Source organism: Dendrobates tinctorius, unplaced genomic scaffold (genome assembly GCF_039654945.1).
Source record: "Dendrobates tinctorius isolate UK_male_01 unplaced genomic scaffold, ASM3965494v1 ptg000103l, whole genome shotgun sequence".
Classification (NCBI taxonomy): Eukaryota; Metazoa; Chordata; class Amphibia; order Anura; family Dendrobatidae; genus Dendrobates; species Dendrobates tinctorius.
Genome location: NW_027361771.1, coordinates 912855 through 929475, shown reverse-complemented (window position 1 = coordinate 929475; position 16621 = coordinate 912855). Strand labels below are relative to the sequence as shown.

General features: G+C 45.7%; 1 protein-coding gene across 1 annotated transcript in view; it reads right to left on the bottom strand.

Moving 5' to 3' along the window:
- Positions 1–16621, bottom strand: part of EVPL (envoplakin) — a 75741-nt gene that overhangs the window by 45751 nt on the left and 13369 nt on the right. The window contains exon 3 of the mRNA XM_073587904.1: positions 1137–1236. Within this exon, the coding sequence (XP_073444005.1) occupies positions 1137–1236 (100 nt within the window). The remainder of the gene's footprint in view (positions 1–1136; positions 1237–16621) is intronic.

The window sequence follows — 16621 nt, the reverse complement described above, 5'->3', positions numbered from 1 at the left end:
GCTCCGGCCGCACTCCGCGTGCGGCGTTACCCGCCGGGGGCAGCGCCGGGTGAGAGGCGGACTACCTGGTCCCGGCCTATTAACAAAAGGTGAGCCGGGCCGCCGAGGGGGCTCTCTTGAGGTGCTTCTCAACCCCATCCCTGGGCAGGGAGGGGGAGGCTACTGTACCGCTCTCCGCTCTCCGCTTCAATCCCTTGCTTACCTGCGCCTCCAACTCCACCCCTGGACTCACTACCTAGGGGTGGTAGGGGCATTTCCACGTTGCAGGAGAGAACAACGTGGAGGATCACTCACACGTGCTCGCCCGTTGGGGACGATGGGGAAACCGCAATCCTCTTATCAGGATGCGTTGCCGCCTCTTTACAAAATAAAAAAGAAAAATGGTTGTCTGGGGAAAAGTCCCAGATGTGTCCCTCGGTGCGGGAGAGAAACACGTGGAGGGTTACTCACACGTGGTCGCCCGTTGATGATTTGGGGAGATCGGACCCTCTCTATAGGATCCGTCGCACCTGTCTTATCTTCATAGAAAAAAAGAAAAAAAAAAAAAAAATCTAGTCTGGAGCTCCAGACTGCGTGTGCCTCCATCAGACACTAAGCAAAAAACTGAGTTACGCCCGGTCTGGGGGCGAGGGTGTATGCGGCGGAGGAGGAGCTAACTCTTTTTTTGTATACTTAGTGTCAGCCTCCAGACGGCAGAAGCACACACCCACAGTCTCTGTGTCCCCCAATGAGACGAAGGAGAAATAAATACAATCTTGTGGATTTAGAATATGACCCCGTTATAGTGAAGGTAGCATGAGTGGGACCTGAGGTTAGTTAGTGACCTGTGGGAAGAGATGCAATAACTTTTTATCCACCCACTATAATGTAAGATTGTGTGTAATTTTGTTAAGGAGCCATGTTAACACCAGGTTGTTGTTGTTTTTTAAATTTCATATGTGTTCTCTTTTTATTGTAGAATGGTGTTTATGGTATATGTTGCACATTATTGATATTCATGATGCTATTTTACAATTGTACCTTCAGCCAAGGTTCTTCTCTGGTAGACATTTCTCAAAAAATGATTTCAGATTTTAAAGCAGAATTATTAACCCAAGTTGAAGACCGTGGTGCATTTTTAGAAGTCATGTTCATACCTGCTTTAGCTTCTGGTGAGTCTCCAAAATATTTCTTTCTACTTGGTCTGCATTTTTCTGCATGCGAGAGATCAACAAAGCCAGTTCATTGGCAGTCGCCCTAGAGAAAAGAAAAGTGACATTTAAAGGGGTTGTCCAGTGGAAACATGTTATCACCTATCCATGAGATAAGTGATAACTTACTGATCAGTGGGGATCTGACCAGTGGAACCTGCACTGATTGGCATGAAGAATCTCTTTTAACCACTTTAGAATGAAGAAGCATTGCGCATAGTCAACCACCACTATGCATACTCCACAGGGCTGCTGAGCACTACTCTGGACTTTTTTCCCAGCAGCTCCAAAGAGAATGAATGGAGCGTCAGTCGAGCATCCAACTTGCTGGTTTATTTTGTAATGGGGATAAAAATTCTCCACTCTGTGAATCATTGCGGTCGCGTTCCCACCTATCAATTAGTTATCACCTACCCTGTGGAAAGGTAATAACTTTTCACCTTTAAATATGAAACTTAAAAAGTATAGTGCCAAGTGATAAAGTATTTAAATATAAAAATAATATTGGTTTAGAGGGGTATTGCCATTTTACACATTTATGGCATCGCCACATGCTATACAATGAGCGGCGCGGTTTCAGTTTTGGGATCCACACCTGTGGAGGGTGGTGCTTGGTCCTTTTCATAACTCTCAGAATTAAATTAGAAATGTTGTTTCAAAAACTCTGTATAAATCAATAGCACAAGCGAATATAAGAAACTTTTGTAATTTATCTTATCAGAGAAATATGCTTCTTTCTTCACTTATGAACCACTTATTCTTCCATCCCTTGCCTTCTGAATTCATCATTCACTCTGATAAAATCAACTGAAATCTATATTACTCAAGACAAGATGGACTGTCAGTTAGGTGTCAGGTTTCACTGCTTATTGAAATCTATGGAGAGGGGGAAGAGAGGAGAAGTGAGAATTAGATTCTGCAGATTCTAGCTAGTTTATCCTGGTTCTGGATTCACAGCTACATGGCTCAGTAATGCTTTTTAATTTCTGCACAGAGAAAGCAGCAATCCATTCATGTGTTTGTACTGTGTATGTGAGATTTCATTCAGCAGGTCTCCACCCACCAACTGACAGTCAATTGCAGATTAGAGATAGAACCTGCAGAGGGGAAAACAGTTCAGAAATGCAGGTTACAAGACTTATAAAGGTTGGAAACTGTGTTATTTCTCGTGTAAACATAAATGACAGGCTATTATGAAAAGTTACTTGAAAGTATATGTCCCCTTTAAGCTTTTCATACACATTAGATTGTTGGACAAATCCATCAATTATCTAATCTTTATAGGGGTATTCAATCTTTAATGATACATCTAATAATGATGAAAGGAATGTCTTGCCCCTTCACTTTCTTAAAAACGCGTTGTTTTCAAGTACTGGATATTCACTTGTAGGTGAAAATTGACCTAAATGCTTCAGAAAGACATATCCTGCAGTTTTTGACTATGGTTGTAGCATAGTTGACAGTTGACATAGTTTAGTTGACAGTATAGCACAGTGGTTAAGTGTGCAGGCTTATAAACAGAGAATTATGGTCATAGCACAGTCAAGTGCCTAAATATGATCACCAAATTGAATTTGAACATGTATAGCTAAGTGATTCTATTTTTTTCATGTATTTCTTGCATTTAAGCCTTTTATTTATCTGCAGATCAGTAGGGGTCTAGGTTATGGACTCACTGTAACCACTGAAAAGTTCTTGAGAAATGCACAGCTCAGGAGTGCACAGCCTATGGCTTTCTATTAAATCCATACTCTTATATGTGCACTTGCTCACGCAGGAGCTATCTGCCTCTTGAGGTACGCACTTCTCAGAGTTATTATGAGCGATTGTTCGGGTCTCAAGGCCTGGACCCCCACTGATCTGCAGGTAATTAAAGGGCCTAAAATTTTAAAATGTAGGTCAAAACTTTAGTTACCCTCTAAAAGGGCCATCCACTGTAGGCTGTTAACAATTGGCCAAATGACCATTCAGCTATCTCTCCTTTAAACATGCATTGTCAGATGAGCCAAGAGCACATGGGTACTGGGTGTCATAAGTAGAGGTAGAGAAGGATCTGGTCTCTCTCATCATCAGGGAAGGGAACAAAAGATTTGGGAATGTTAAAAGCTAACAACTCAATCTTTGATCTAACTGCAGATGTTAGGGGACAGTTCATAGTGATGAGTGAGTATACTCGTTGCTCGGGTCTCCCAGAGCATGCCCTGGTGATCTCCGAGTGTTTTGGCATGCTCGGAGATTTAGTTTTCGTCGTCTCAGCTGCATGATTTGTGACTTGTAGACAGGCTGAATACACTGAATACATGTGGGAATTCCCTAACAAACAGGCATTCCACACATGTATTCAAGCTGTCTAGCAGCCACAAATCATGCAGCTGATCTCCGAGCACGCCAAAATACTCGGAGAACACCCGGGCATGCTTGAGGAGACCCGAGCAACGAGTATACTCACTCATCACTAGACAGTTGGTCTGATTTGACTGTAATGCAGACTACATACTAGCTCTCCTCCAAGATAAAGAAAGTTGGTTCTCTAGTGCCATTATGCCAACTAACTCTCCTCCAAAAGGAAGAAAGCTGGTTCTCTAGTGCCATTATACAAATTAACTGTCCTCCAAGAGGAAGAAAGCTGGTTCTCTAGTGTCATTATGCAAATTAACTGTCCTCCAAGAGGAAGAAAGCTGGTTCTCTAGTGTCATTATGCAAATTAACTGTCCTTCAAGAGGAAGGAAGCTGGTTCTCTATTGCCATTATGCAAATTAACTGTCCTCCAAGAGGAAGAAAGCTGGTTTTCTAGTGCCATTATGCAAATTAGCGCAATTCTAAGAGGGAAAAAAATGTTTCTCTAGTGACATTATGCATACTGTCATAGTTTGAACAGGGTTCTTGCCCTGCACTCACAGGGTTAAGTGTTCATGGCCTCTTTCTGGATCTGGGAGGGGTATTTATACTCACTCTTTACCAGGGTTCTCTGTCAGCTATACTGTTGTTCTGGTGTGTCTGACCCCTGGTGTGCTTGTATTCTGCGTTGTTTGTTTGCTTCCCATGTATGACCCGGTCTGTTCCCTCACTCTTTTCTGATCTATTGCTACATCCTGACTATCCATTCTGTCTAACCCTTTGGTACTGTATTGCTATCTTGTGCTTTGACCCCGGCTTCATCTGGTTTCTGTCTATGCCGCTTGGTAACAGGATTTACCTTTCTAGGCGTTTCCCTGCAGCTCCTAGATCTGTGGAGCTTAGGCCACGCCCCCAGCAGTCACGTGCTTCAGGTCCTGATACTCTGAAGCACACATTGTCACCGCTGCTGCCCCGCTCCACAGGTATCTTTGAGCACTGTTTTTGTACTCAGGACTCACGCACTGGCTCAGTGAGCAAGTGCAGTGCGGGGTTCCTGACACATATTAGCTCTCTTTCAAGAGGAAAAAAACTGTCTCTTTAGTGTAATTATACAAATTAGTTCTCCTTCAAGATTAAGAAAACTGTCTCTCCAGTGGCATTCACTAGGGTATTCACTATTGGCTGTACAAAGCAAGATTTATCTTGGAGGGGAGTTTATTTGCACAGTGGCACTAGCGAGCTAGCTTTCACCCTCTTGGATACAAACTGATTTGTATAATTTCCCCTGGAACATTGCTTGGTCCACACCATCTTGTCTGTCTCCATTAGGTGAAGCAATACCTCCTAGTACACTAATGAAGACAAACTTCAGTAAAAATCTAAACATCAAAACTGGAAAGGATCCCTCCGTCAGTAAGTTTTCCTCAACATTTTATAAAAGTCTGTGACATACTGAAATTCATGAATCATTGCTGATTTGTTCACATGATATAAAAACCTGGAAGCAACAGCTGAGTTCATGTCACTTGTCTCTCATTTGATAATAGCTTTATGTAATCCATGTGCCATATCTGGAGAGCCTTCTAACCAAAAAGACCAGGGCTTTATTATCAGATTGTAGAGCTCATATTAATATTGTCACTCAACTAAAGACTTAGCCTAAATACTGAAAATATGGTCCTGTGGTTTTGCAAGAAAATTGTATGTCTTTGGCATACACAATTTGTAGCTTTATGCGATACCAGAGATTTATTGCTTATTATTAGAATTCACAATAGACAAATCTTCTTTGGAAATCCCAAACAAAGTTTTCATTTTACTCTAATGATCTTCAAACTACTTGTGCCCTACATATTATAAACTGTCATTTAAGTTTTGTTTTTTCATTATGGGTTTGGGCTTAAAGGCTCTTCCGCTTCTCTAAGTATTCTATTGAGAGAAGCAGATCACAATCTAATGGCTAAGTGATTTTAAGTATGGAAATTTCAAACCTGCGTTCACATGACGGCCTACTCACAATGACAATAGAGAGGGATTGTGACAGTGTGCATATTGCTCACTGTCACGATTTAGCAAACTGTAGTCACACACACACAGAGTGACGGCAGAAGTTTATTTTGAGCCCGAAAACCCACTCTAACTTGTTATTGCCATTGGGTGTATCTGAGAACACACTAGAGGAAACTGAAAAACTAGGAGCAGTGCGGCTCCCCAGAGTGTAACTTGTTCTTAGAGAGAAGAGCAATAAAATTCATAACATGTAAAGAGAGTAAAAAGGCTCTAAGCAAAATTCAGTCCATCCCACAGTTCCCACCTATCGTGTACACAAGAATGCTGAAAGGTAACAAGCTCTGGGGGAAACGTGAGGCTGCTACATGTTTATTGTGGCCAGCAGTGCGAAAGGGTGTGATCACAGGCTGGGTGACTTGCTGTCAAACTGGATGATACATATTTTGTGGTTCAAGGGACAAGCCTAAAAGCCACACCTTAGCCTGCACTATACAGCGCCGTGTGCACTACAGATGACAAATGTAATTCATGTCCATTGCTATATTATTATTATTATATATATTGATATGAAACCCAAATCCTTTGCCTTTAGTATTGGGTTTCAACTAGGGTTATAATTATAGTTGGTTCTGCCCTACAAGCTGCTATAACTAAACATGCAAAGTGTGAATCTCGTCCTCAAGGTGATAACTAACCAACACTTCCATTAATTATTGAGAAATGCAAGTAGTCTAAATGCAACGGACTGCGGTAACCTCTGGCGAGAATCTGAAGGCAGCCACACATTTCGCTGCAGGGACATACTACTCGAGGCCAATTCAGATAAAGGGTCTATGCATATGGGATGTTCGCCTTTTGCATTGCAGAAGGTGAAATCTGCCGTTCAGGCCAATTTACGATTTCATGTACAATGCTGGTGCTGCAACATGCAGGAGATTTTCCAGCGCTTCTAAATTACATCTAATATTTTGGTCAGTGATAGGTTCCCCTCTGATGTCTAAGTGCCATAATAGAACATGTAAGGGGGTTAAATAGCACGAAATAATATTAACAGTGGCGATGAAGAAATAAACATCATAAAGACTAACACCATAACTGGTCACACGTTTAATCTGATGGAATTCTACGTGTACAAATTTTAAAGGAGCCAATTAAAAATAGAAACCCAAATTAATGAAAAGGATATGTAGTAGTCCATGGACACATAGAAGCAAAATAAAAATAAATCGTTAGGAGTGATTGTGTCCTTTCAATTACAGGGATATTGTCACACTCTCTATTCAATTGATGCAACCATTTTCCCAAAAGTTACAATAAGTGCAGCCATGCTGGTTGTGAAACCTAGCAATATCTACAGTCTACCTTGCGAAAGTCACAAAGCAGATAAGATTGCCTGGCTTATATAGGGCAAATCAACAGGCCCAAAAGACATGTACAGTATACTCCATTTATCAAGGACACCTGCAGGGAGTTTATATGTTTTACACGTTTGTTAGTGGGTTTCCTCCCGCACTCCAAAGACATACTGATAGGGAATCTAGATTGTGAGCCCCAACGGGGACAACGATGATAATGTCTGTAAAGTGCTGTGGAATTAACGGCACTATAAGAGAGTAAAATACAGACTTAAATAAACAGACATATTGAAAAACTCAAGAGCCGCTATAAAATTTAAAAGAGTATTAGCATCTGAGACATTTCTGGCATAGCAAAAGTATATATGGAAATGCCTGATAGGTAGGAGTCCAGAAGAATATGGGGAGCCCTTTTCACCTAGTTAGCAGGTCAGAGATGAGAAGGCAATGAGTGCAAGTGGCTCACCTCCCTCAATTGTAAACTGAACTAATGGAGAGCGTCACATATATCGACTATCACCTCTAACACCTTTCGAAGTGCCAAACAGGTATTAAGGGACCCCATTTTCCTAATATTTATGGGGGGGACATAGATGCCTGTATGTCAGTTCTCTTTTCTCTGCAATGGAAACTACATGCAAGTAGACACACTCAGACAAGCATGTCTGTTACCACTAGGTTGGGGGCCGCATAGAATGGCATTGAGCACTGCAGGATGTGCGCCCCCGTTCTAAATGCTACGTATAACAAAGAAATATACACCTACAAAGAAGAAAAACAATAAACAAATAATGATAGTGCACACCATTGAGTCCCATGCAAAATACAATTTCAAACTGTATTTTGCCTAAGATTGCCCTGTATTACCATTCCATTTAATATACACTATAGAAGTCTATGGTGCCTTAGTAAACCTTCGTACACAGGCATATGGAGCTCTTTTTTTGCTGAAGAACCAATAATTCCTCATGCCTTAGTTCAGCCACACCTGAATTGATTGTAGCCCTTCAAATCCAGCTAAAGGGAATTGACTTACTGCAGTCAAGAGGTCAAGACTGAAGGCGGCACTTATCGACTAATGTTAGTAGATAGTTTTACAAAGTGAGAATCAGAAGTAGAGCCGCATGATGCGCCTTGTCCAACAGCCAGAGAGCACAAAATATTCTGAATTCCTGGCCGGTTTCTAGCTCAAGGGCTTCTGAAGAATACTCGTAGAAGAAGAATATAAAGCAAAGTAATGCAAATAGGATGCAAATATTAGATATGTCTTCCGAAAGGCAAAAAATATTCAAAGTAATTAAAGTGATATTTACTTGACCCTTGACTGCATTAAACCAAATCTCCCAAGTCCCGAGAAGATTACATAAAAAGCTTATATTATTCTCTTTATTGCCCTAACCTCCCTTAGGAATCTGCAGCATACAAACACACCCTAATAAAGAAACCTTTAATTGTGGAATAAAGTGTGTTTACATGGTATCTCAAGGCGCAGCCTACGTTATTCAAGGACGTCTAAGGCAGGTAGTGGCCCTCAACGTACAACAGAACTGAAAATCCCAGCATGCTCATTCCAGCGGAAGCTAAAGTCATATTACAGATGTAAAAAATGTAGCTGTATAAAACACAAAAAAATTACCATACTACTCATAACTAGCACCAAAGGGGTTAACCTTTTAGATAAGAGCATGAAGATGTTGTGTTGGGGTGGACCACCCTTTTTTTAAGCTTGATCACAGTTTGGAACCACCAAGAATCAGCAGCTAGCGTTTTAGCGGACCCAAAAAATGTTGTACTGTACTGAATGGCCATTTACTTTCCCTGCAGTACCTGATACAGGTCAGTGTATGTCTGACTGCCTCTTGGTGAGATAAGATGGTTATTTAATAGATAGATTAAAAAAATAGAAAAAATGTGGCACTCATGTCTCTTTAAAAATCCTTTATCATATAGCTTCTTAAACATGGAAAGTTGTAGACACTTGATGGACAACGGCTGTTGAAGCGTAGGAGGTGCGTAACCACCAAGTATCCACATCATCCTCCTGCATCCATATTTTAGAAGCTATACAATAGAGGATTTTTAAAGGGATGATGAGTGTCACCTTTTTTGCATTCAGGATCCCATGGGTTCAGTAAGAAAAGCTTTTCCATGAAGCATCATTGCTCTAGCAGAGGTTGGATGTTGGTGCTGGGTTTTTCCATTTGTCCATATTTAATAGATAGGGTGTCATTTTCCAAGCAGATCCCAAAATCCTTCCATTCACATAAGAGTTGAGGTTTATAAGGATTTCATGTTAAGCAGCACTTTCTCACTACATAAATCAGGGATGGGGAACCTCAGGCCCCAGGGCCATTTACGGCCCTCGATGACCTTTTATCAGGCCCCCGAGCAGATTCTCAGGGACAGCATTCTTGGGCAGGGAGCTGTATTTTGATTGCCACAAGCTCATTAATTTCTTCTTGCTCTGTTAGCACACACACGCAGTGTTCACTACTGAACATTGAAGGGCATGCAATGAAAGATTAACCCCTTCACTACCAAGGGTGGTTTGCACGTTAACTACCGGGCCAATTTTTACAATTCTGACCACTGTCCCTTTATGAGGTCATAACTCTGAAACGCTTCCGTGGATCCCGGTGATTCTGACACTGTTTTCTCGTGACATATTGTACTTCATGTTAGTGGTAAAATTTCATTCATATAACTTGCGTTTATTTATGAGAAAAACGGAAATTTGGCGAAAATTTTGAAAATTCCGCAATTTTCCAACTTTGAATTTTTATGCCCTTAAATCACAGAGATATGGCACACAAAAAAGTTAATAAGTAACATTTGCCACATGTTTACTTTACATCAGCACAATTTTGGAACCAAAATTTTTATTTGTTAGCAAGATATAAGGGTTAAAAGTTGACCAGCGATCTCTCATTTTTGCAACACCATTTTATTTTTACGGACCACATCACATTTGAAGCCACTTTGAGGGGTCTATATGATAGAAAATACCCAAAAGTGACACCATTCTAAAAACTGCACCCCTTAAGGTGCTTAAAACCACATTCAAGGAGTTTATTAACCCTTCAGGTGCGTCACAGGAATTTTTTGAATATTTAAAAAAAATTAACATTTAACTTTTTTTCACAAAAAAAATTACTTCAGGTTCAATTTTTTTTATTTTACCAAGTGTAACAGGAGAAATTGGACTGCAAAAATTATTGTGCAATTTGTCCTGAGCACGCTGATACCTGATATGTGGGGGGGAACCACTGTTTCGGCGCATGGCAGAGCTCAGAAGGGAAGGAGCGCCGTTTGACTTTTTCAATGCAAAATTGGCTGGAATTCTGATCGGACGCCATGTCGCGTTTGGAGAGCCCCTGATGTACCGTGGAAACAGTGGAAACCCCCCACAAGTGACCCCATTTTTGAAACTAGACCCCCTAAGGAACTTATCTAGATATGTGGTGAGAACTTTGAACCCACAAGGGCTTCACAGAAGTTTATAATGCACAGCGGTACAATTAAAAAATCATATTTTCCAGGACGTCCACCTGACAGCACCATGGAGGACGTCCTCCTCCTCCTTACAGGGACAGGAAACACACGAGAGGTTAAAGGTCACGTCCCACCCCCTCTTCCTCAGTGTTTTTTCCTGTCCCTGCACGGAGGGACACACGAGAAGCTACCGGAGGGGCTCAGGGGATCGTACGGCCAGTCCAAGCCTTCCCCTGTCAAGAGGTCCCGGGGCCGAAACTCTCCAAGGGGGAGTCCCTCTGCCCCAAAGGCCAGGAGCAGGACGACGCTCCTGGAGGGAACCGTTCCTCCCTATGGGAGGCTCTCGGCTCCAAGGACTCACCGCATGGCAGGTGATGGTCGGCTCCCCGCAGGCTGCAGGCGAGGCGGGCACCGACGGGCGACCGGCGCTGCGGCACTGGGAGGCAGGAACGAGGCCCCCGCAGTCCGCCACTGCAGGCAAAGAGGCCGAAGCGGCAGTCTGACGCTGACAGATGGGGGTCGGCTCCCCACGGCGCAGGACAGAGGAGGCCGCCATAGTCGCGCGCAGAACAGGAAGTGGGGGAGGCGGCCTAGCGCGAGAGGCCGCGCGTCACATCCGGTGACGTCAGACGCCGCCCCCTGAATCCTGGCGCGCGCTTCTGACAGCCACTGAGCGCTCGCCCCTGAAGGCCAGACAGCGCTCGCTATCGAGACTCGCCACTGAACCACAGTCCGCTCGCCTGGGGGGTCCACATCGCGTGCTCCTAAGGCAGAGCGCGCTTCTGGAGAACCAGGGAGAAAGCTTCGGTGACTGCGCCAGGATGGAAGGGGTCGCTCCAGCAGGTGGAGGGGTAAGTGCGCATAGCGCAGACCACCCTCCCCCGCCCATTACCCCAACCCAGATCTGAATAGGTGCCCCTTCTGTATTATTAGGAGAGGGGAGCCCCGACAGAATCCCCCTCGGGGACGAAGGACCCGGCAAAGGCCACCTCCAAATCGGTCAAGTGCCCAGTATGCAGGGTAAAGCTGCCAGACGCATATAACAAGACCCTATGCGGACCCTGTACCTCAAGGGTCGTAGGCGAGGAACAGCCATCCCTCCTAGCCGAAATGAGATCGCTGATAAGGGAGGAAGTTCGGGCCTCTACATCCAGCCTCGCACGGCGTCAGTCTCCCAGCCCAGGGCCGAGTCGCAAACGTCCAAGGTGGGAAGCGGACCCAGAGTCGGAAGAAAGCCCTAGTGAGGAGTCCGAATTCCGGGATTCGGATCAGGGAGAAGAAGGCGAGATCCGGGGGGATAGACAGGATCAGAGCAGGAAATACCTATTCAGACTGGAGGACACAGACGGGTTGGTCCAAGCAGTCAGAGATACTATGCAGATAGAGGAGGTCCCTAAACCACAGTCCAGACAGGACTTAATGTTCGGAGGACTGGTGGCCCGGAGACAGGTAGTGTTCCCTGTAAGTGAACACATCAAAACGATGGTCCAGGAGGAGTGGAAGGAGGCAGAGCGTCGACTGACACTCTCCCGAGACTTTAGAAGCAGACTGCCTTTTGATCCTGAGGAAACCCGGGCATGGGAGGAAATTCCTAAAATAGACGTCCCAGTCGCTAAAGTTACCAAAAAGACGGCTATCCCATTCGAGGACTCATCAGGTCTTCGAGACCCGATGGATAGGAAAGCAGATGTCTTACTAAAAAGAGCGTGGGAGACATCGGCGGCTCTTATTAGGGCCAACATAGCAGCCACCTCGGTGGCCAGATCTATGTTTTTGTGGATGGGGCAGTTGGAAGAGCATCTAACCAACAAGACCCCTAGATCAGACATCCTAGCATCCCTTCCGCTCATGAAATCGGCTACGGCGTTCCTATCCGATACATCGGCCGAATCGGTAAGATTTGCAGCCAGAAACAGCTCCCTCTCCAACGCGGCCCGAAGAGCAGTCTGGCTCAAATCCTGGTCAGGGGACAACGCTTCAAAAACTAAGTTATGCGCCATCCCCTTCTCGGGCCTGAGGGTATTCGGGCCAGCCCTAGATAACATTCTAGAGTCGGTGTCCGATAAAAAGAAGGGATTCCCGGAGGAAAAACCCAGGCGGCCCCAGCCCTTTCGGAGAGGCCCCTTTCCTAGGAGGCAGACCGAGTTCAGGGGTCGGGCAAGGTCCAGAAGAGGCTCCTATAAAGGCTCCTTCAGCCAGACCGGAAGGGACAGAGGTCCCCCATTCTCATCAACCTCTAGATCAGGGAGGCAATGACGCCATAGGCATTGGGGGGAGACTTCGCCACTTCGCAACAAACTGGTCCCGAGTTACCCACAATCAGTGGGTTCTCAAAACCATCGCGAAAGGCTACAACATAGAACTTTATTCGCCTCCCCCCGAAAGATATATTACCCCCACCGTCGTCCTGGAAGACTCCGCAATGTGGACGGATCTTCAGGACATGGTAAAATCAAAGGTCATAGTACCAGTTCCCCCGTCAGAAAGAGGGAAAGGGCACTATTCGTCCCTGTTCTCGATCACAAAGCCGTCCGGCGAGGCCCGTACCATCATAAACCTGAAACCACTGAATGCCTGGGTCAGGTACAAGAGATTCCGGATGGAATCGGTCCGATCCGCAACCCTGCTGATAGATCGGGACGCCGTCATGTGCACCCTAGACCTAAAGAAGGCCTACTACCAGGTCCCTATCCATCCTTCATCCCAGAGGCTGCTAAGGTTTGCGGTCAGTTTACCAGCCCGGACCTGCCACTTCCAGTTTCAGTGTCTTCCATTTGGGTTGGCCTCCGCTCCCAGAATCTTTACAAAGCTGGTGGGAGAAGTAGTGGCCTACCTGAGAGATCAGGGTATTGTGATCATACCCTATCTAGACGACTTCCTACTGGTGGCAAGATCCAGGGAAGCGCTTGTTCGCGACAGAAACCGAGCGACTACGGTAATGGAGTTCCTTGGATGGGTGATCAATTGGGAGAAGTCGAACATCAGGCCAGAAACCAGGAAAATATTTCTCGGGGTCCTCCTAGACTCAACCGACAGAATATCCTGGCTACCCGAACAGAAGCAGAAGATTATTCAGACCAGAACCAGAAACCTGCTGAGACGTCAGTGCTCCATAAGAGAGGCGATGGAGGTCCTGGGCCTCATGACGGCCTGCATCCAGTGCGTCCGATGGGCACAATTCCACTCAAGATCACTGCAGAAAGAGATCCTTGCGAGGTGGGACAGAAGTCAGGCCTCGCTAGACAGACCCCTAAGGCTGCCAGAACAAGTAAGAGAGTCCCTTCGGTGGTGGACACGGTCCAGAAACCTTCAGGTGGGCGTACTTTGGACAGCCTCTCCATACGTGGTAGTCACCACGGACGCCAGTGTGTGGGGCTGGGGAGCCCACATAGAAGGGAGAATCTTCCAGGGGAAATGGCCAGTAGACATCAAGACCAGATCCTCCAATTTCAGAGAACTCTACGCGGTCTGGGAAGCGCTACGGCGGAACCGGTCGATACTAGTGAATCGTCACGTCCGTATTCTATCCGACAATATGACGACAGTGGCATTCCTGAAGCACCAGGGAGGGCCCAGACATCAACCACTACAGGACCTAGCGGAAAAAATATTCGCTTGGGCAGAAAAAACAGTCCAATCAGTGACCGCGGTACACCTAGAGGGTTCCCAAAACGAAGTAGCAGACTACTTGAGCAGACAACGGATCCGCTCGACGGAATGGGAACTGAACGAAGAGATCTTCAACCATCTCTGTCAGCGTTGGGGGACCCCCAGCATAGATCTCTTCGCAAGCCGAAAGAATTCAAAAGTCCCCAGGTTCTATTCCCTGAATCCGACGGACCACCCAGAGGGTGTGGATGCCCTGAGTCAGACCTGGGGAGAATCCCTCTCCTACGCATTCCCGCCACTGGCCCTCATACCGGCAGTGCTCAGGAAGATACGCGAGGACCACGCGCGAGTGATGCTGATCGCTCCATACTGGCCAAAGAGAAGCTGGTTTCCCCTTCTAGGAGCCATGGCAGTCGGAAATCCAGTCGAGCTACCCCTGTGGAAGGACATCATCCACCAGGGCCCGATCTACCATCCAAACCCAGCAAGACTTCATCTATCGGCTTGGATCCTGAGAGGGACATCCTGAAGTCAAAAGGACTGTCGGACCAGGTCATATCCACCCTACTGGCCAGTAGGAAACCGGTGACATCCGCAATCTATAGAAGGATATGGAAAAGATTCTGTCTGGAAGGCGGCAGGTCCGATCTCGTGGCAGGCAGCCCTGACCTCCCTAGCATACTAAGTTTTTTGCAGGCAGGTTTTAATAAAGGCCTTAAACCTAGTACTCTAAAGGTCCAGATTTCAGCCTTAAGCGCCTTCTTCGACTACCAGCTAGCTTCACATCCCTGGGTAATAAGATTTATAAAAGCCACGCAGCGCCTGCGCCCCACGATTAGGCAGCTCACCCCGCCTTGGGACCTGGGCCTGGTACTCAGGTTTCTCTGTACAGACCCCTATGCTCTAGACGAGAAAATAACCATCTCTGCCCTTACCCGTAAAACGGCCTTCCTAGTAGCCATTACCACGGCCAAAAGAATAGGGGAGATCCAGGCCCTGTCCACTAAGGACCCATATTTACAGATAAGAGAGGATAGTATAATCCTAAGGTTAGACCCGGCATTTACCCCGAAGGTAGTCTCCTCAAAGAATCTAAACCAGGAGGTAGTGTTACCATCGTTCTGCGACAATCCCCGTAATAAAAAAGAACAGCGCCTTCACTCGCTGGACGTGAGGCGCGCGGTGCTAGACTATCTAGAAGCCACCAATAGCTGGCGCATCGACTCAAACTTGTTCATCCTCTTTGGGGGTAAAAATAAGGGGAAGAAAGCCTCTAAGGCGTCTATCGCGCGCTGGATTACCTCGGTAATCTCTGACGCCTACCAAGCCGAAGGCGTTAGCCCGCCAGGGTCCATAAAAGCCCACTCTACAAGGGCGGTATCAGCCTCATGGGCGGAACGGGCGGGGGCCTCGGTTGACCAAATCTGTAGAGCAGCAACCTGGGCCAATCTAAATACATTCTGCAAGCACTATAAGCTTGACGTGCTGGCTGGTCAGCAGACCGCTTTCGGGAGAAAAGTTCTCCAGGCGGTAATCCCACCCTGAGGAGGTGCTTTGGTACTCTCCATGGTGCTGTCAGGTGGACGTCCTGGAAAATAGGTATTAGACCTACCGGTAATGATGTTTCCAGGAGTCCATCCTGACAGCACGGGTACTTCCCTCCCCGTTACGTTATGCTATGTTGTATTTCGACATGTCATGTGCTGTAATATGATTATTTCATTAAACTGTTATTAGCATCATTCACCTTGCGGTACTTGTCAAATCACTGAGGAAGAGGGGGTGGGACGTGACCTTTAACCTCTCGTGTGTTTCCTGTCCCTGTAAGGAGGAGGAGGACGTCCTCCATGGTGCTGTCAGGATGGACTCCTGGAAACATCATTACCGGTAGGTCTAATACCTATTTTTTCCACAAAATGATCTTTTCACCCCCAATTTTTATTTTCCCAAGGGTAACAGGACCCTAAAAGTTATTGTGCAATTTGTCCTAAGTACACTGATACCCCATATGTGGGTGTAAATGACTATTTGGGCACATGGCAGAGCTCGGAAGGCAAGCAGCGCCATTTGACTTTTTTGGCTGGAATTGAGATCAGACACCATGTCACGTTTGGAAAGCCCCTGATGTACCAAGACAGTGGAAACCCCCCACAAATGACCCCATTTTGGAAACTAGACCCCCCAAGGAACTTATCTAGATGTGTGGTGAGAACTTTGAACCCCCAAGTGCTTCACAGAAGTTTATAACGCCCAGGCGTGAAAATAACAAAAAAATTTTTTTCCACAAAAATGATATTTTTGCCCCAAAATTTTTATTTTCCTAAGGGCAACAGGAGAAATAGGACCCCAAAAGTTGTTTTGCAAATTGTCCTGATTAGGCTGATACCCCATATGAGGGGGTAAAACACTGTTTGGGTGCATGGCAGGGCTTGGAAGGGAAGGAGCACCATTTGACTTTTTCAACGCAGAATTGGCTGCAATTGAGATCAGATGCCATGTTGCGTTTGGGGAGCACCTGATGTGCGCAAATAGTGGAAACCCCCAATTCTAGCCCTAGCCCTAACCCTAACCCTAACCCTAGCCCTAATGGGAAAATGGAAATAAATACATTTTTTTAATTTTATTATT